This window comes from Hyperolius riggenbachi, chromosome 1 (assembly GCF_040937935.1).
Source record: "Hyperolius riggenbachi isolate aHypRig1 chromosome 1, aHypRig1.pri, whole genome shotgun sequence".
Lineage (NCBI taxonomy): Eukaryota > Metazoa > Chordata > Amphibia > Anura > Hyperoliidae > Hyperolius > Hyperolius riggenbachi.
This window is the reverse complement of record NC_090646.1, coordinates 434153597-434173661: the sequence shown is the minus strand read 5'-3', so window position 1 is coordinate 434173661 and position 20065 is coordinate 434153597. Positions and strand designations below refer to the sequence as shown.

The 20065-nt window shown below is 43.3% G+C and overlaps 1 protein-coding gene across 10 annotated transcripts in view; it reads left to right on the top strand.

The window, feature by feature from the left end:
* Positions 1–20065, top strand: part of LOC137519004 (dual specificity protein phosphatase CDC14C-like) — a 217808-nt gene that overhangs the window by 145520 nt on the left and 52223 nt on the right. For all 10 annotated transcript variants that reach the window (XM_068237657.1, XM_068237648.1, XM_068237641.1 and 7 more), the window contains exons 6-8: positions 2120–2186; positions 4411–4473; positions 4591–4678. In XM_068237657.1, coding sequence (XP_068093758.1) covers positions 2120–2186; positions 4411–4473; positions 4591–4678 — 218 coding nt within the window. The remainder of the gene's footprint in view (positions 1–2119; positions 2187–4410; positions 4474–4590; positions 4679–20065) is intronic.

The following is a 20065-nucleotide window of genomic DNA, read 5'->3' as shown; positions in this document are numbered from 1 at the left end:
GGACAGAGAACGCACAATGTTCCGACTTAAGAACAGATTCAGGTTAAGAACGAACCTGCAGTCCCTATCTCGTTTAACCGAGGACTACCTGTACTCCTCTAATGGCCATTAAGACTATAAGCAGACCTCAGCTGAGTATTAGTCTGGCGTGTGTACGGACCTTTAGGCAGCATTACTAAATCCTTACAGTAGCCTGAATAGCCTTGTGATTACTTGACATGCATGACTGACCCAGAGTTCCCTTTAATGTTGACTTACTAGAGTCAAGTGTCCCACCTTAAGTCTAGGAAACCAGGGCAACTATTTAAATCAGACTTTGCATTATAACTGGGACAGTTTGTGTAAACAAATCAAGCCAGACACTTGCCATAAAGTAATGAGGTGTGTGTCATCCAGCTTTATGGCCAGACTGCAGATAATCCCTAATACACAACTGTGATGGAAACTAAGTATAACCGTTTTGTGCCCGTTAACATGGGTGCCTATGGAAATGCAGAATCGGTTGAGAGATGTAGTCACACTGATAGTCTGCATGTATCATCATGTGTGCTGCACAATATCAGCGTGGTCACTTCAATCCCCAGCGGCAGGGACCAGCAAAGTGGAGGACTACATAGAAGCTGGGGGGGGGGGGGGGTTTGGGGTGCAGACTCCTGAAGGTGATGAAATGCTTATGAACCTCCTTGTGGGTGGTTAGATCCCTGGACTAACCTTGCCCATTCCATAGGTAGCACCAGTGGGAGCGCTGTGAAAACCATGCCGGAGATTTGGGCGACCACTTCTGCATTTACAATTGGCAAGACATTATTTCGTTCCAGTATAGGAATACAGGGGGTCCTTTATCAAGAGTGTCTGAGACAAAATATTAGTAGGTTTTTAGAAATCCGTGCAGAAATGTCTGACAGCCTAAGAAATCATTAGACAGTGCAGATTCTTTTTAAAACTGTTGTATAATAGGAGTTAGGCCTCTTGCACACTGCATGCGCTTCCGATTCAGATTCCGCTTTTTAATCGTTTTTTACATCCGATTCCGATTTTTAATCTTTACTACATGCTGCATTTTTTGATCCGTTTTTCTGTTGAATGTATTCAGGGAAAATCTGAATCGAAAACTGAATCGGAATCTGAAACACAAAACGGATTTGCAGTGTGCAGGGAGCCTTAGGAAGGTCTCTCAGACAGTGCAGTGTGTGAAGGGAATAGCTGTTTCTGAGGTAACCAACACACCTGCTGTATTGCAGCAGGCTCTGAGGAGGAATTCAGCAGGGGGGAGGAGCACATCAAAACTCGTGTCTAGCCTGCACTCTGCAATCATGTCTAGCCTGCAGTTCTACATCTGTAGAACTGCTATCAAGCACTTAATCTGCGCCAGTTTAGGGATGGATTTGCACTTCTCTTAACTGTAGTGCAGCTCTAGAAATCCACACTAAATTGCCACTATTACCTAGGATTTAAGAACGTTCTTAATATAATGCAGAACTGTTCTCCCTGCTGGTTAGAACAAATTAAGAAGAAAAAACTGTCGGTAATGCGTTGATAAATCTCCCGCACAGACTTGCGGTTTCAGTGCAAGTGGCCACTTGCTTACAGCCTTATGTGTCGGGGTCCGTCTGCATTCCCCACTGCAGTATATCTGTGCCACCCTTAGTAACAGCCACTGGATAGTCACACTAGGAAGTTGTGGCTGCAACACAAAATACAGTGAGCCAAATACCCCAATATATGCACTGCATGATGCCATCTGTGATCCAGTAAAGCGCTACATTTAACATGTTCATCTAATACTACTGTAAACAGTGTTTAAAATGTACAGTATTGTTAGATGTTGAACTCTAGGGCTTTAAAACTTTCAGTATTAATATATAGTGCTCCTGAAGCTGTAGGTAAGTGGAATGGGCTCTGATCTGATTTTAATAGTGTTCTATTCCAACCATTTATTATTATTATGGTATATGTTGCTGTGTAACTCAGTAAAACATTTTATGGTGTCTTTTGTTCAGTCATTTTACTGTTGCTGTTGAGTTTATATAGTTGTAAAAATCCTTCTGTGAGTGCAAAACAATTTGTTGCATAGCAGTAGTCTAACAGAGCTTACATGATTGATTATTGTGTGTTGCAGAGATGCCTCCTTTGGTTCCTGTAGTTTTCATCTCACTCTTCTCGACTGTTTCCATGCTGTGCACAAGGTGAGGTGTCAAAGAAATCCGTGTCTAACAGCGATAAAGCTACAGGGAAGCCAGGAGAAAGGGATCAATTCAATTTGTCAAGTACAATGATTACATAGACAGTTACAGATGGGCTTGCTGATCTGTGGACTACCGGCTTATATATACTCATTATTATAAGGCATGCAGTTAATTCTCATGCCCTACTATGAGGGTGAAGTTCTTTAGGTGTGTCTCCACACTGAAATCTTTATAGAAGTGATAAAATGTCAAAGTACTGGTTGAGCACTGTTTGTGGCGTGCCTACTTCAAAGGTCTGTATCTCCCCTTGTAATTCACTCGGGTGCCTGACAAAGCGATACATATGTTGCTCAGGCAGTGTGTGTTTGACAACACAAAAGCTGACTGCAGACATATATCATCGACTACAGACTTTGGTGTGTGATGTGTAGGTGTATTCAGAATAAATATAGCGAGCTAGCTTTTATTATAGGTTGCTAAATTAATGCACTTAAATTGGACCTGAACTCTTGCACTGGACAAAAATAGAGAAAATGCACCCTATATGTATTTAGAGAGTTTAGCCTGTCTAATTCCTCCTCATTTGTGTCTAATCACTAGTTGTAATTTGATCGGCCCTCTGTGTCACATGACTGCCTATGGCAGATAAGCCTATTTGAAAGTTCAGGCTGTAAACTGTCTGCTTCCATGAATCCAGAAGTAGAAACAGTGCAGATTTATTTTAGGATTAACTTCCAGCCCAGAGGTTTATCTCCCCAGGCCCTTTTAGTCGGGTGCTCCACCCAGCTAGTTTTTGTGAGCACCCGGCTGTCATTGGCTCACCTCCTCCTATGCTGTAAGCAGAATTGTGCAGAGAAGCACCTGCCCTGTATTCTCTCATCTCGCCCCACCCGGCTACTTCTTCATGCCACCCGGCTGGAAAAAAAATTCTGAGGAGAACACTGAAGAGGCAGCATTATGCCAAGGATAGTGCCTAGGGACACAAGTCCAGACCAATAGTGGGTGTGGTCGGGGGCAAAACCACCAGATGTGTGCCATTGAACCCACATTATCACTGTTGCGGAAGCATAGGTTAGATTTGTAGGAGGAGAAGCTACTTAACCGATCAGGTGTCATATATGCACGATGGAGTATTTTTGAATTAGTTTCTATGTGGAAAAAGTATCTACTACTTTTAGAGAGAGTAAGACAACACTTAGACCATCAATGAGGGGTAATTTTCAAGCCTAAAGCTTTCTCCCAGGCCAGCATTGTCTGGAGTTTCGAGGGAATCAGAGGTTGCAAGAGAATGGAGTACAAATAGGAAATTAACCCACCATCTAAAGGGCATCTGGAGCACCATGTTTCAATGTTAGTTTTCCCTGGAAAAGCCGGAGATTCAGGAGTCAGAGATTTCAGCAAATGATGCATTTGCATTGTTTGAAAAAATTCGGGGGGGGGGTGGCGTATGAGATCGAAATTGTTCCCAAATTGGGATTTTACCAGCCACCAGAATATGGGAGAGGAGGTAGAACCCCCATGCCCTCTCCACCAAGCAAATTCATTGGGGGTCTAAACCAGGTGGAAAGGAGGGACCACCAAATGGTAAAAGGGGAAAGAAATCTGACTGAAACCCCTTGGTCTAAGAGAATAAGATTGGAAGGTAGTAGGGGAGGTGTTTTTTGCCAGTAGTAGACTGTATCTAGTGATTGCAACTTCGAGTGAGCAAAACGCATTTGATCAATAACCTGAATGAAAGGCAGAAAAATAAACAGCCCGATTTATACACAGATTGTAGGTGCACTGCTACCTGAACCAGTCACCAAAGAATGTTTATCCAAAGGGCGTACCGTAAACTTTTGGATATTGCCCATAACTTTAATGGGAAACCTTACCAGGTAACATCTGCAGGACTCGCAGTAGAATCTATAAGATGGTAGGAATACTGGTACCAATTACAAAATTATTGAATAGAGCGATATTTATTCATAAGATTTAAAGACATGGTTGGCTAAGTATTTGCATACAAATACATGAAAAGTTCATATTTTGTTCACAGTTGTACTCAAACAGGTGTGTTGTCTTCAGATGCAGCATGAACTGAATAGATGACAATGTTCAAGCATGTTGCATTCTGGGTACACAAGATCTGTTCATTGCTCACTGCACAACATACTGTATATGTGAATCTGTGTATGTATAATTCACTTTTTTTTTTTTTTTTTTTTTTTTTTTTATCTTGTAGGCATTGCAGTTTGATTTCCTTGATTTTAGAAACTTTGATCTGCAGGAATACCAACATTATGAGGTGAGGTTCATCATGTTTTGCTTATAAAGTGCCCTGGCTAGATGGTCTGCTCATTAGATTAGCCTGTAAGACTCTGTGTTCTATTTTGTTATGCTTATTTGTTTTTCTTTTTCTCAGAGAGCAGAAAATGGTGATTTCAACTGGATAATTCCAAAGAAGTTTTTAGCTTTTAGTGGACCACATCATAAAAGTAAAATGGAAAATGGTATGTAGGTTGTACCTGTGTTTTGGGCAGTGATGCATAAAGAGCTGATCTCGTGCTTTGCAAATCATTTTCTGCTATATTTGCACTGCTGTGTTTTGCAGATGGTTTACGACACCAGCAATATGATGTAAACTGTGTTAATGCATTACAAGAAGTATAGTCTGATTTAAGGCCAAGTGCAAACTTGCTGCATATTTTTTTTATCATTTGTGCTTGTGTTAAAAGGATGCGAGGCAAGAAAATCTCTAATCAGACATGGTGCTATGCGATTTTTCAGGCAACTTCCCTGATTTTTTTTATTTTTTTTTAACTAATGCATTACTGGAGAAACACAAATACACCATGAGAGTGAATGATCACATGAAAATGCTGGAAGCTGGTAACTACTATGGCATAGTGTATACAGGCTTTTTATATTGGTTTGCTTAAAGGGAACCTGAACTGAGTAAAATTATTTAAAATACACATGACGTAGCTACAAATGAACATAACATACTAACCTTGCCGTCAGTTCCTCTCAGAAGCTCACCATTTTCTTCTTACAGTGATCCCTTCCAGTTCTGACAATATTTTGTCAGAACTGAAATATACCAGTTGCTGTCAGTTATATATCAGCAGCTGTCAGTCACAACTGAACGTGCAAGGTCATGTCCATGTTTCCCTATGGCTCAAGTGGGTAATATTACAGTTTAACAGTGTGCTGACCAGGAAGCTGTTATGGGGTAATGGCCATTTTTAAAATGGAGGACGGAGAATTCCATTGATCACAGTGGACAAACAGGATGCAGGAGAGGAGAAAGAGACTGAGGAGTAGACTACACGGGAGGTAAGTATGATCTGTGTATGGTTATTTTCACTTTTTATTTTTAGTTCAGGTTCTCTTTAAAGCTCATGGGGTTTCATTTTAGGAAATTACTCTTTCGCTGAGAAAACCAGTGCTTTCAGTTTTAAGTCTTACATTGTGAAATCTAATGGCAAATGTTATTTCAGGTTCTTTACTTCGTTTTTGTTTGTATAAAACACCACTATACCACAGTACCTGTAACAGAAACTTATAGATAGACTTAAGGCTTGCTGCCACCTAGTGGAGAAAGTTATGCACACCCTTTCCATAACACCCTTTCCATAATTCTCACTCATACTGGATTGTGCTAGGAACATTCTAGGAATCGAAAAACAAAGCCAGTTTAGTAAGCTAGGTTGAAAGGTACTTCTCCTATCAATTATACCCACAATATACACTATAATCAAGTTAATGTAGCTAACGATCAGTGTGATCTGTTAAATCAGTCCAGGAATGCTGTCTAATACAAAGGCATATGGACTAGCCGTATAGCTGAATCAGTGTTCCGCGAAAAAAAATTATGTAAATCAGTACCTCTAGGGCATATGTGTCAAACTCCGGCCCGCGGGCCAAATCTGGCCCTCAGAGCCATTACATTTGGCCCTCAAGTCGTTTCCCTGCTTTGCATTATGTTTGGCCCTCTCTAGACCACCAGGGAAGCTATATTGGAGATGAAGCCCTAGAACACCAGGGAAGCCATATGGGGGAGGTAGGGGGTAAGCACTAAACACTAGGGAACTGTATAGGGGTGGGTGGGGGCCTCTAGACACCAGGGAATTGTATAGGGGGTGGGGGCCTCTATACACCAGGGGACTGTATAGGGGAGGGAGGACCACTAGACACCAGGAAACTTTATCAGGAAGGGAGGTGGCCACTGGACATTGAGGTTGGCCCGCGACTAGGTCCCAGTGTACAATTTCGGCCCTTTATGTATTTGAGTTTGACACACCTGCTCTAGGGGGTATATGCAATACCTCCCTACATGTATGTGCTGTCCTCCGTGCTGTGGGATGAATGGTCCGGGGCCTGCAGTGGTGGAGCATCTCTATGTGCTCAGATCGCACGGAGACGCCAAAACAGTCTCCTTCGCTTCCGCCAGTAGTGACGTCACCGCCTGTCATCCGCATTTGTTCCAGGACTCTGCTGTCGGTTTCCTGGTTACGGGGAGACAGAGGGAACAAACCACAATAGTGCAGACTGCGCCCAAGGTTGACAGAACCCACATAAAGTCGCACTTACGGACAAATTCTTGCGTTTATTGCATATCTAAAAACATATTCCCGATCCGGATTTCGGCCATTAGCCTTTGGCAGGGGATTACATAATACATATTGCACAAGGTGTATATATAGGGTATACAACTCCTCCCACTTCCCATGCAATTAGCAGCCAGCATTACAGGAAGCGTGGAGGGACAAACAACAATTCAGTATAACATTATTGCATAGCTCTGCAACACAATACAATCAATAAATATGTATAAAACAATCATAAAATCATACATATGAATCTATTACAAGAATAAATATGCAAATTCAGTGTTGTGACCAATATAAAAATGCAAAAATGAATACAAATTATAAGAATACAAAATTATGCAAATCAATGACCAGTGTCATTCATCTTTTATGAAGCAATTGAGATCTATATGGGCATTTAAACCCCCTGGTCTTAATGTGTCGAGTTGGTAAATCCACCTGGTTTCCAACTGGGACAAGGTTTTAATGGTACTACCACCCCTCCAATGCGGTTTTACACTGTCTATAGCAAAACATCTGATACCATCTGGTGAGTTTTCATGATACTGAGCAAAATGTTCTGGAATACTATGCTTTTTATCTTCAGGATTTTGTAATATTATAAATATGTTCAGAAAAACGTTTCTTTACCATCCTGCCCGTGCGGCCCACATACTGTAGACCGCACGGACAGAAAACCAAATAGATCACCCACTTAGTAGTGCAGGTGAGGAATTGATTGATTTTAAATTCCCTACCATTAACATGAGAGGTAAAGGTCTTGGTACTCCTGCCCCCAAACTCGCATATCTTGCAAAGATGTCTTTTTTTACAGGGGAAAAAACCCTTTAAAGGAGTTGTCAGGGAATTTTGAATAAAATAAACGCTACTTACCGGAGGCTTCCTCCAGCCCCAAGCTCCCAGGACCTCCATCGCCGCAGCTCTGCCCGCAGCCGTTTGCCGGAGCTCCGACCCAGTCCCCGGCGATAACGTCAGAGTGACCTGGAGGTCGCTCTGTACTGCGCCTGCGCGATCGGCGCTGTCAATCGAAATGCTCCTTGGGGACCACTGACCACTCCTTTTAAGGTCTGGGAACATGCTCGGTCTATTGAAAGTGCAGCAATTCCTCACCAATTTATTCCCTACATTGGTGTGGTCTTCTAAAAATTAATACTGGGATTTTTTGGGAGATGGGGACCTAAGACTGGATCCTTCTTTAAAATGCCCCAATTTTTATTTAAAACATGCTTCACAGTCTGATGATTTCTGGAAAAAGTAGTAACAAATGAAAAATCATTCATACGATTGATATCAAAATTGGGGGGCTTTTTTTGCAGCCTAACGCTACGTCCTTCCTGCAGAACCTTACTTCTCTCTTTCCGTATAATATCGAGGTTGTATCCTTTCGACACAAACCAATCCTCAATAATCTGTGATTGGGCTCAGTAATCAGTCTCATAAGTACAATTTCACATAATTCTACAAAATTGTCCCCAAGGAGCATTATTCAACAAGGGGCGGTAGTGACAACTATCATACCTAATGTAAGAATTTCGGTCCGTACCCTTAAAGAAACATTTAGTCCTCCACAGACCATCATTCAAAAAAACATGTAGATCTGATTTTCATCACCACTCCAGAAAAAGATGCAATCGTCAATGAATCTTCTCCATGATATAAATGATCCCCCTTTAAAGAGACTCCGTAACAAAAATTGCATCCTGTTTTTTATCATCCTACAAGTTCCAAAAGCTATTCTGTGTTCTGGCTTACTGCAGCACTTTCTACTATCACAGTCTCTGTAATAAATCAATGTATCTTTCCCCTGTCAGACTTGTCGGCCTGTGTCTGGAAGGCTGCCAAGTTCTTCAGTGTTGTGGTTCTGCTATGAACTCCCCCTTCCAGGCCCCTCTATACACACTGCCTGTGTATTATTTAGATCAGGGCAGCTTCTCTCTTCTCTCATCTTTTACAAGCTGGATAAATCGTCCTCTGAGCAGGCTGGGCTTTCACATACTGAGGAATTACAGACAAGGGCAAAGCTGTTTGAAGGAAGAAACAAGCAGCCTGAAACTTCAGTGCATGAGAGATGCAGGGGGAAAGAAACACACAAATGATCTCTTGAGATTCAAAAGGATGGCTGTATACAGCCTGCTTGCGTATGGATGTATTTTCTATGTGTGGACATACTGTACATCAATTTACTTCCTGTTTTGGTGACCATTTTGTTTGTTTATAAACAAACTTTTGAAAACGGTTTTTAACCACTTTTTTAATGCGGCGAGGAGCAGCGAAATTGTGACAGAGGGTAATAGGAGATGTCCCCTAACGCACTGGTATGTTTACTTTTGTGCGATTTTAACAATACAGATTCTCTTTAAACCCTTCTAAATGTTGTTCCTCCCATGCTGATATATATATAAATTCGCTACACTGGGCGCTACGCCGCGTTGTTGATTGTAAAAGCGATGTTCAAACCAAAAATAATTTTTTTGTAAATGAAAAAATGCATACATTTCATTGTACTCTTCATTTAGGGCTTGAGGACTGGCCCTGAGCTCACCTTGGCTGCTTTTTTGTCTACCATTGCGCTACTACTCTTTTCAATTTATTACTATAATCAAGCTGTTGTTTCTTGGACCATATCAAAAATATAACTTCTTACGTAATATTAAAATGTTCTTGATCAAATAATTTGAGTTGTAATTAATGTAGATTCTCTCTGGGTTTAGAGCAGCACCCATCAACTGGAAGATTAGGCAGCGTGCCTCAGCTGACAGCTCCTCACACCAGTGGAGCTGACACTTGTACGAATCCACTTTCAGCAGGCACCACCAATGTAAACGTAATCGCTTTATTTTTCACATGGGTTAAAAAGGCAGTCATCCGCCAGGCGGAGCATTCAGGAACAGCTTTATCAGTCCGCAGACAGTGCGTACACACGCTGTGTGTATAATTTACAGCGCTGCAATTTTGCCCCACAGGTATACAGGTAAAGTTCAAACAATAAATAAAAAGTTTAGTCCTTTCTTCACTTAAAACCTAACTCCTCCCGTGTGTATGCGCTCTACTGAGGTTCAGCAAGTGTCCCCTATACAGTCTTTGGTATATAGGTAGATAGCGCTCCACTCTACTTGTGTTTTATCAAAAGTTCATCAGTATTCATCAGAAGAGGAAACCAAGAAGAGTCCCCCTTAGGGGCTGCACTCACCCAAGACGTGTGACCACTATGAGACTGGTCAAGCAACGCCCCTATCTCCTCCTATGGCCGACTGCCCGATCTCAGCTTCTGGCGACGCTCCTTAGTGTAGACTCCAGACGATACTCCTTAGTGTAGGCTCCCCGCTGGTTCCTCCTTATAGTTTGTTCCTGGTATAAGGCCCACCTCAAACAGAATGAGCCTCATATAGCGTAATTCCGTTATATAAAAAGATGCTTTATTCCATAAAATTTATACTCACAAACATGAGATATACACAGCGCGTAGAGTGTTTATACGGGCTCTCCCCCATGCCTCTCCGGATAGGCTCGCTGGGTTTCCTCCGCAAAACGCCGCTGTGATACGACCAGATCGTCCTGCGGGCGCTAGCTCCTCCCTACGCGTTTCGTCACCGGCGTGTGACTCATCAGGGGCGTGGCTAGCCCCAGGACGTCTGGCAATTTAAAAGAACGGCGGCATTGCTCCACCCATTCCCCGCTCTAGCAGGGAAATTTCTGCGCATGTGTGAGCAATGCCTCCTTTCGCCGTCACTCCGAGGCCTGAATATGCAAATGATAGAAGGGGTGGTTACGTGTTTGTCGCGCCGCTATGACCATACGCATATGATACATAACTGAGGCAGAAGGGAGGCCCATATGTACAATAGTACAAATGTCCAAATGCACAGCATTTTTTATCTGAATTTAAAACTCAAATCATTAAAACTGGATTTCAAACAATATAGCACACTGCGCATGTTATAAATGCACAATATGCTCACAATACAGATTCTTACACACAGTTGCCATCTTGTGGTCACTTAGTAAACAGCCCAACAATATTTCCATATTACCAGTGTCCACATACATGTAAATGGGTTATATTTGCTCAAAGACCACCTATCACACCATCAAAATAAAGGTTGGATAAAAATTAAATAAAAATATTAATATTAGATAATACATCAACACTGATGTTAGATAAGCAGACAGTTAGGAGCACATGTGTGTTAGCATGAGAGTCAATCCTCATTGATTTTAGTGGCAAGATACCAGTGTTTTCTTTCACATAGGACCAAACTGATAGTAATCTATGTCCCTAGTATCAACTGTTTGCTATATAGCAGTTGAGATCAATTTCCACGTTATGCCCCCCCGGTTGTAAGGTTCCCATCTGGTAGATCCATTTAGTTTCGGCCTTTGATATTTCTCGGATCTTGTTGCAGCCTCTCCACGAGTAATTCGCCTTTTCTATTCCACAGAATTTTAAGGTACTGGGGTCCGATTGGTGATGTATCCTATAGTGATCTGATACACTGTGTCCCTCCAGTCCCCGTCTTATGTTTCCAATATGTTCTCCAATCCTCTTTTTTAATTTCCTGGTCGTTCTGCCTATATACTGGATATTGCAGGGACACCACACCATGTACACCACCCCCTTCGTGTTACACGTTATATTCTGTCTTATTTTATGGGTGGTTCCTTTTGATGTAGAAACCACTTCATTACATCTAGTTGGCATCCCTTCTCTACATCCTACACAGTCTCTACATGGAAAAAACCCTTGTTGTTGCCAGAATGGGATCACTTCCCTGGGCGGGTTTACACAGCTTGGTGCCAGGTAATTCCTCAGGTTCCTTGCCTTACGATAAATAAATTTAGGGCGGTCTGGTAATATTTTCTTAAGTTGGTTGTCTTCTCTTAGTATGGCCCAGTATTTTCTTATAATGTGTTCCACCTGTTTATATTGAACATTGAAATCGCTCAGAAAAGGTATATTCTCCGTTTGTTGTCCCCTTAGATTCCTCGGGCCCTTTCTTACCAGTTCTGATCTGTCTATTCTGCCTACATCCATTATCTGCCTTTGAATTTCTACCTCATCATACCCCTTGTCTATAAACTGCTCGTACACACGCACTACAGTCTGCTGAAAACCCGCCCAGCGGGAGGTGCCAACGGACCAGTCGTTGGCTGCTGTCGTGCGTGTGTACGCACCTTAATTGTTGGTGTATGCATCTGAATCCTTATCTCTCTGTTTACTGTTATCTAATCCCTTTCACACTTTTCTGATGCCAGTTCTGGGGCAGACTCAGCCATGAGGGGAGGGGTGTTTCCCTTCACAGTACATCATTAACTCTAAGGTCTCAATTCATAAAGCATTACCGCATGTGGTAATGCTGAAAACACCAGACTTTCTTGAGCACTTAGCAATGTGTCAATTAATAAAGGCTGTTAAGTTACAATTACCGACCAGGGAGATAAATTACAGACTTGGCTGTAGTTACCTCCAACACATGTCAGTAAATTGTCAGCAAATGTCAATTCATAAAGCCTTCAACAAGCGGTAAGCCTGACGATCGTTACCGACACATCTGGTGAGGTGTTAACAATGCAAAGTGCAGGGAGCCGAAGTCTGTGTGAGTCATCTGTGCTGAGAGCCGTCTGTGTGAGTCATCTGTGCAGAGAGCTGTCTGTGTGAGTCATCTGTGCAAAAGAGATATTGCCACACTGCTCTACCGCTCTATGGGCTGCGGTAATTTACCAACCTTCAAAGGCATCTGGGAAAATCTTTATGAATTAGCACACAGACCGGGAAAATACCGAGTGTGGTATTTACCCTCCCTGATTTTTTTTTTTTTTTTTTATCGCACTGCTTTTTATGAATCGAGGCCCATGTGTGCAGAGACAGGCAGAGCTTTCTCTCACAAAGGGCAGAGGAAATGTATCTTATGTGCAACATCTGTGTGTATGAAACCTGATATATGAAAACAAAAGCCTGTCAGGTAATCTGCTTCAATATTACACTGTTCTTAGCATGTCAGGTCATACCTCTGTTTTGTTTTATTTAGGGAAATTATTGATAATGATATTTCAAGATCAAATCATTTTTGGATATCAGGAAACACCTGTATTAGTGGAGGGATCGTGGATTTATTTTGCGTGTGGCACACTCTTTAAAAAGCGTGGCTAAAAACTTTATTAGTGTACCAGCGCTTAAAAATTAAAAAGATTTTATACATACCTGGGGCCTCCTCCAGCCCCATCTGCTCCATGCGCTTCCACACCACAGGTCTCTGCTGCCCGCAGCTTCGGCAACCGGGTCCCGTCACTTGCATCAGTCGGACCCAGTCTAACGTAAGAAGTGTGCTGTGTGCGTATCTCTCCAGCAGCTCCTGCATAGCTGGCTGCGACTGACGTCAGTGACTGGATCCGGTTCCCGGAGCTGTGGAGGGCGGCGGCGTGGGAGAGATCGGAACGGATGGGGCTGGAGGAAGCCCCAGGTATGTATAAAATCTTTTTTTAATTTATCAGCTCTGAGGGCTGGTGCAAGCAGAGCGGTTCTGGAGCGTTTTCTTAAAACGCTTGCAGGGGGAAAACTGCTTGGCTAATGAAAGTGAATGGGATGGTGCACACCAGAGCGGTTCATTTTCCCCCCCAAAACTCCTGTCCTGCAGCAATTTTTAGATTTCTGAGGCATTTCTGCCTCAATGTTAAATATAGGAAAGTGGAAAACTGCTCTGAAAAATGCTAGATCAGAGCGGTTTTCCAAGCGTTTTTGTTACAGAAGCTGTTCAGTAACAGCTTTACTGTAACAATATTTGAAATCTGCTACACAAAAAAACGCTCCAAAAAACGCTAGGCATGTTTAGAAAATCTCTCTAAACATGTCTAGAATCGCTCTGAAAATCTACTTTAAAAACCTCTAGCCTAAAGTCCCTTTAAAGAGAATCTGTATTGTTAAAATCGCTCAAAAGTAAACATACCAGTGCGTTAGGGGACATCTCTTATTACCCTCTGTCACAATTTCGCCGCTCCTCGCCGCATTAAAAGTGGTTAAAAACAGTTTTTAAAAGTTTGTTTGTAAACAAACAAAATGGCCACCAAAACAGGAAGTAGGTTGATGTACAGTATGTCCACACATAGAAAATACATCCAAACACAAGCAGGCTGTATACAGCCTTCCTTTTGAATCTCAAGAGATCATTTGTGTGTTTCTTTCCCCCATGCACTGAAGTTTCAGGCTGCTCTTTTCTTCCTGCAAACAGCTTTGCCCTTGTTTGTAATTCCTCAGTATGTGAAAGCCCAGCCAGCTTAGAGGACGATTTATCCAGCTTGTTAAAGATAAGAGAGAGAAGAGAGAAGCTGCTCTAATCCTAAATAACACACAGGCAGTGTGCATAAAGGGGAGTTCATAGCAGAACCACAACACTGAAGAACTTGGCAGCCTTCCAGACACAGGCCGACAAGTCTGACAGGGGAAAGATACATTGATTTATTACAGAGACTGTGTTAGTAGAAAGTGCTGCAGTTAGCCAGAACACATTAGAATAGCTTTTGGAACTGTAGGATGATAAAAAACAGGATGCAATTTTTGTTACGGAGTCTCTTTAAAGAGAACCCGAGGTGTGTTTAAAGAATGTTATCTGCATACAGAGGCTGGATCTGCCTATACAGCCCAGCCTCTGTTGCTATCCCAAACCCCACTAAGGTCCCCCTGCACTCTGCAATCCCTCATAAATCACAGCCGTGCTGTGAGGCTCTGTTTACATCTGTAGTGTCAGTCTCAGCTGCTCCCCCGCCTCCTGCATAGCTCCGGTCCCTGCCTCCATCCCTTCCCTCCAATCAGCAGGGAGGGAAGGGATGCAGGCGGGGACTGGAGTTCTTTAGGAGGCGGGGAGAGCAGCAGACTGACACTATAGAGATAAACACAGCCAGCTCTGACAAGCTGTTTGTCAGCAGCATGGCTGTGATTTATGAGGGATTGTAGAGTGCAGGGGGACCTTAGGGGTGTTTGGGATAGCAACAGAGGCTGGGCTGTATAGGCAGATCCAGCCTCTGTATGCAGATAATATTCTTCAAACCCACCTCGGGTTCTCTTTAAGCCTCCTAGTTTAGCCCCAATTCCATATTTCTTCTGTATGGTACTCCCTATTTCAGTAGCCTGTACTAGTGTTACTTTTTTTTACTTTAAAAAAAAAAAATGTTTAATTTGATTTTCAAAAAAAGACAAAACTGGGTACAGGAGATATGCATTGTAAGGAATACATGCTTTTATAGCACTTTCTGGAGCATACTTTACACAGCTGAATAGGTCTTCTGGGGTGAACATCGGGGAAGGTAAGTCCGGCATTGATAGTAGCCGCCGTAGCGACTAAAGTACTCATAAAAGTCAAACGGATGCTGGCAACAACGAGGCAACAGGTACCAGCACCCTTCATAGTCCAAACATATAGCCAAGGGCACATTTTATTGGGATCCATCTGCAGAAATGACGAATCAACAACAAAATGACTACAAATGCCTGAAAATAAAATCAGATTAGGGTAGGGGGTAGTAAAGGGGTTCAGGTAGAGAAAAAGTGGGAAAATGAAATTGAGATAGTAAAAGTAGGAAAAAAGAGATAGAGGAAGGAAGGTGAGAAAGGAGGAGCACAGCCAGCTTACCGACCAAGTGGAGAGGTGGAAGTCTGTTTTGAACTCCTAGATGCCGGGGGGGGGGGGGCATGCGAGGGCCACCCACAAAGAATTAGACCTCAGTGATGTATTGTGGTATCCAGTGGGAATAATTGAGGAGGTAAGACTTCCAAATTACTTCAAATTTAGGGAGGGTGTCATCCAGGATGGCTTTCATCCTATCGAAGCACAGGGCGGAACTCAAATTGGACTTGAAAATATTAAACGCCAAAGAAGGAGATCCCCAAGAGCGAGCTATTACCCTCTTGGCTGCCAAGAATACATGTTGCAGAAGCTTATATTGGGAGGTGGACAGTTCTTGAAGCTTCATGCTGAGCAGAGCTATCTGTGGTAATTTAGGGACTTGCGTTTTAACTATAGTGTAGATTACCTGGTAAATCCTAATCCAAAATCTGCGTACCCTTGGGCACCACCACCAAATATGCAGGTAAGTACCCGGTTGGCGACAACCCCTGAGGAGAACGTTATATTGCGTTTCCACTAAGGATGCACTAATAGAGCATCTTGGGGAGAGCTTCCAGATGTCGTTCAGGTCCTCTACCTCAATGGACGTAGCCAGTTCTTGCTCCCACTTTAACCTTCCTGGCGGTAACCCCAGTTAACGTAGTTCGGGGTAAGCCACGCAGGAGGTTTTCTCAAGCCCTGCTGGGCCGATTTGCTTAATTTTTTTTTTTTTTGCTGACCGCAGCTAGCACTTTGCTAGCTGCGTCAGCACACCGATCGCCGCCGGCCCGCGCTCAATCGTCGCTATCCGCGCCGCCCCCCCCCCCAGACCCCGTGCGCTGCCTGGCCAATCAGTGCCAAAGATGTCACGACGTCGGTGACGTCATCCCGCCCCGTTGCCATGGCGACAGGGGAAGCCCTCCAGGAAATCCCGTTCTTTGAACGGGATTTCCTGATCGGTGATCACCGAAGGCGATCGAAGCGGGCAGGGGGATGCCGCTGAGCAGCGGCTATCATGTAGATTTAAAAAAAAAAAAAAAACTGCTGCGCTGCCTCCTGGCGAAAAACATTAGACCGCCAGGAGGGTTAAGATATATTGTGGCTTGGGTAGAGGGGTTGGGGAAATTACGCATCTGTATATCATTGAGATAAGGCCCGGGGAAGTGGGATCAGTATAGCACACTTGTTCAAAGTAAGTAAGTTCTGGTCAGCAAAGATGACCGGCGATTAAGTACGGTACTTTGTTTATAAAGTGGGCAAAAGATAGGATAATTGCTTGAACCTTTCGAAGGAAGGAGGAATATGCACTGGGAGTACTCTGAAGGCGTATAGCAGTTTGAGTAAGATAACCATTTTGATTGTGACAATGCGCCCTATCCAAGAAATGGCGTAGCGCTTCCAACATTCAAGAAGCTGTGTGATCACCTGGAGGCGCCTAGGATAATTGGCATTAAACATATCTTTGTAGTAACTAGTTAGATGGAAACCCAGTTACTTCAGCTTCAGAGGTTTCCAGGCAAATTCATAAGAGGTCTGAAGTTTTATAATCTCAGCTGAAGGGAGAGATATGTTAAGAGCTTTGGACTTAGCGCCAATAATTTTTAATCCAGAGATGTCCTCAAAATTAAGCAATATGTCTGCCAAGTTAGCAAGGGAAGCAGAGGGGTCTGTGATAGTGAGGATAACGTCATCCGCATATAGACATAGCTTATGAGACTGTCCGGCCAGGGATACCCCCTCCCCCCCCCTATGGCGGTTGACCATAATCTCCAAAGGTTCCATAGCTAGTGCAAATAACGGGGGGGGAAAGGGGACACCCCTGGCGGGTGCCTCTCTGAATAGGGGACCTGCATCCATTGTATTGGACGAATGCCGTAGGGGAGTGATAAAGAGCTTTAAGCCAAGTCAAGATTATAGGGTCAAAGCCCCAGGTCTGTAAAAGAGTAAACGGGTACTCCCATGATACCACACTCACTCACACTTTCTGTATATCCAGCAATAGCAGCATCATGGGAGTACCACTACTGGATGCAGAAGATATTAGGTGCAGAATCCTTCTGATGCTGTCCCCCTCCTGCCTACGCGGCATGAAGCCAACTTGGTCCAGGCCCACTATATTGTTAATTTAATCGTTCAGTCTAGTTGCCAATATTTTTATATCGACGTTTAATAGGGAGATAGATCTATAATTAGACCATATGGTAGGATCTGTGCCAGGCTTAGGGATTGTGCTTATGCTAGCCATTAAGGATTCAGCTCCAGGTATACTTCCCTCAAAAATGCTATTGAATACTTTAGCTAAGGGGGGGCGAGAGTATATTGGTGAATTTCCTGACCTATAAGGCTGAGAACCCATCCGGGCTGGGGGCTTTGTTAATTTTGGAGTGGAGAACTTACTCTACCGTGATAGGGCGGTCTAAATTTTGGTGTACGTCGTCTGTGACCGGGGGCAGTGAAAGGGAGTTTAATATAATTCATAAGTATTCTATTAGCTGTGGGTGGTTGCTGATATACTTTTGCTAAACCCTTTTGGAAGATTTCAGTAATTTTTGCAGGGTTGCAAGTAAAAGTATTATTTCCTGTATGAAGTTAAAGGGCTTTAAAATGGGGGTCTAGTTGCCTCAATCTGCGAGCAAACATGGTGGAGGGTTTATTACAGTCAACATAGAATTTGTATTTGCTCCATCTAAGTTGCTTTTTGGCTGCACTGGAGAGGAAAAGGTTAAGGGCACGTTTCCACTGCTAAATAATGCGGCTAGCTAGCCGCATCACTTCCGCATCTCCCGGTGCGGAGGTCCATTGAGGAGATGGGGCGCGGATGCGGCCGTGCGATAGTCTGCAGCATGCTGCAGATTCACGGATCGCACCGCTCCGCACAACATGCACGCAGTGGAAACTGTTCCACTGGCGTGCATGTGTTTCAGGACACCTGCGGTGTGATGCGGCTATGTAGCTCCTAGTGGAAACGGGCCCTAGGGGATTCTTCTGCCTTGAAGAGAGTTTGTTTATTCTTTGGGATAGGATCCCTGTTATATTGATCCACTGCATCCATATATGCCTGCTCCAGGGTCAATTGCTCCTGTTTCCTTTTTTTTTTTCTTGCTCGAAGCTATACCAATGAGGTGTCCTCGGAGAACTGCTTTATGCGACAGTATAATCGGACACCTCATCAGAGCCAGAATTAAGAGTAAAGTACTCCTTTAAATGATTTTCCAAGGTTGCCACTACTGCGGAATCAGATAAAAGGGATTGATTATATTTCCATCTGAATTCTGGCTGTCTAGAGATAATTGAAGCGAGCCTGATGGTAACAGCATTATGATCGGACCACGGAACAGGAACAATCCTAGCAGCAGACAGGTTAGGAAGCGAGGATAAGCCAATGAAGCAGTGGTCAATACGGGATTGCATATTATGTGGGTTTGAATAAAAGGTGTACTCCCTCTTACTAAGGGTGCATTTCTCTCCAACAGTCTGCCAGGGGGGAGGCTGACTGCAATAGACTTTCAAACTGCTTAGCATTACGTATGTCTGCTGCAGAAGGCGGCAAGTGAGCTGGGTTGTCTTTGTCTAAATGCGGGTGTAGGCAAAGATTGGAGTGTCCTGCTATAACTACAGTGCCCATAGCATGAGTAGATATTAATTCAACAAAGTTTCTGAGGAAAGGGAGCTGGTTTGTGTTAGGGGCATAGTAGGATGCAATAGTAACTTCGTTATCTTGTATAGTGACCAAAAGAATAAGGTACCTGCTGCTAGCATCTTTTATCTCTTTATGGCATACAAAATTGGCAGCGTCTAAACGCAATGGGGATTCCTCTTTGTTTAGTAGTAGCATTAGCAGTGTAAAATTGGGGGAAAGTATTATGTAGATATTTAGGGGTATATGATACCTGGAAGTGTGTCTCTTGGAGACAAATAATATCTGCATGCTTAGTATGGAAGGAGGAAAATGCCTTAGAGTGCTTATTAGGAGAGTTAAACACCTGGACATTTAAAGAAATTTATATTTACTGCCATGTTTCATAAACAGTAGGAAAGGCACATTTTGGATTTGTGCTGTAATCTGCGTGTCCCCTGCAAAGACAGTCAAGCAAGCTGGCCATGTCAGAAAAAGAAGAGAGAAGAGGGGAAAAGGAAAGAGAAGGTGAGAGGGCAACCTGGAAAAAGGAAACCCTCTGTATGTAAGTAAGGATGCAAAAAAAGCATCAGTTTGCTCCCACGGGACCTCAAACAAATGGTACCCATTGGGTGCAAAGGAGGAGCACATGGTGAAACGGGAAGACTTAATACAGCTGCTGAACACCGCAATGTATGTAAAGTGGCAACGGGGGGAGGAGAGAAGTGGGGGGGGGGGAATTCTGAGATTAATCAGTTGAACTACCAGACTACTCCTTGATAATTCAACATTTTTGGCCGCCTGGAGTCGTTTATTTCATAAACTGAGGAGTCAGAGTCGGGTGATTTTTGTACAAAATCCACAGCCCTGTTAAGTATTAGACTAAGGAGTCGGAGTCGAGGAGTCTGAGCCATTTTGGGTACCTGGAGTCGGAGTTGGAGTCGTGGTTTCATAAACTGAGGAGTTGGAGTCAGAAGATTTTTGTACCGACTCCACAGCCCTGAAATACTCACAAGTACGGGTCACCTCTTAGGCAACCACTGATTAAGCAGGTGGGGAGAATTGTAACATGAC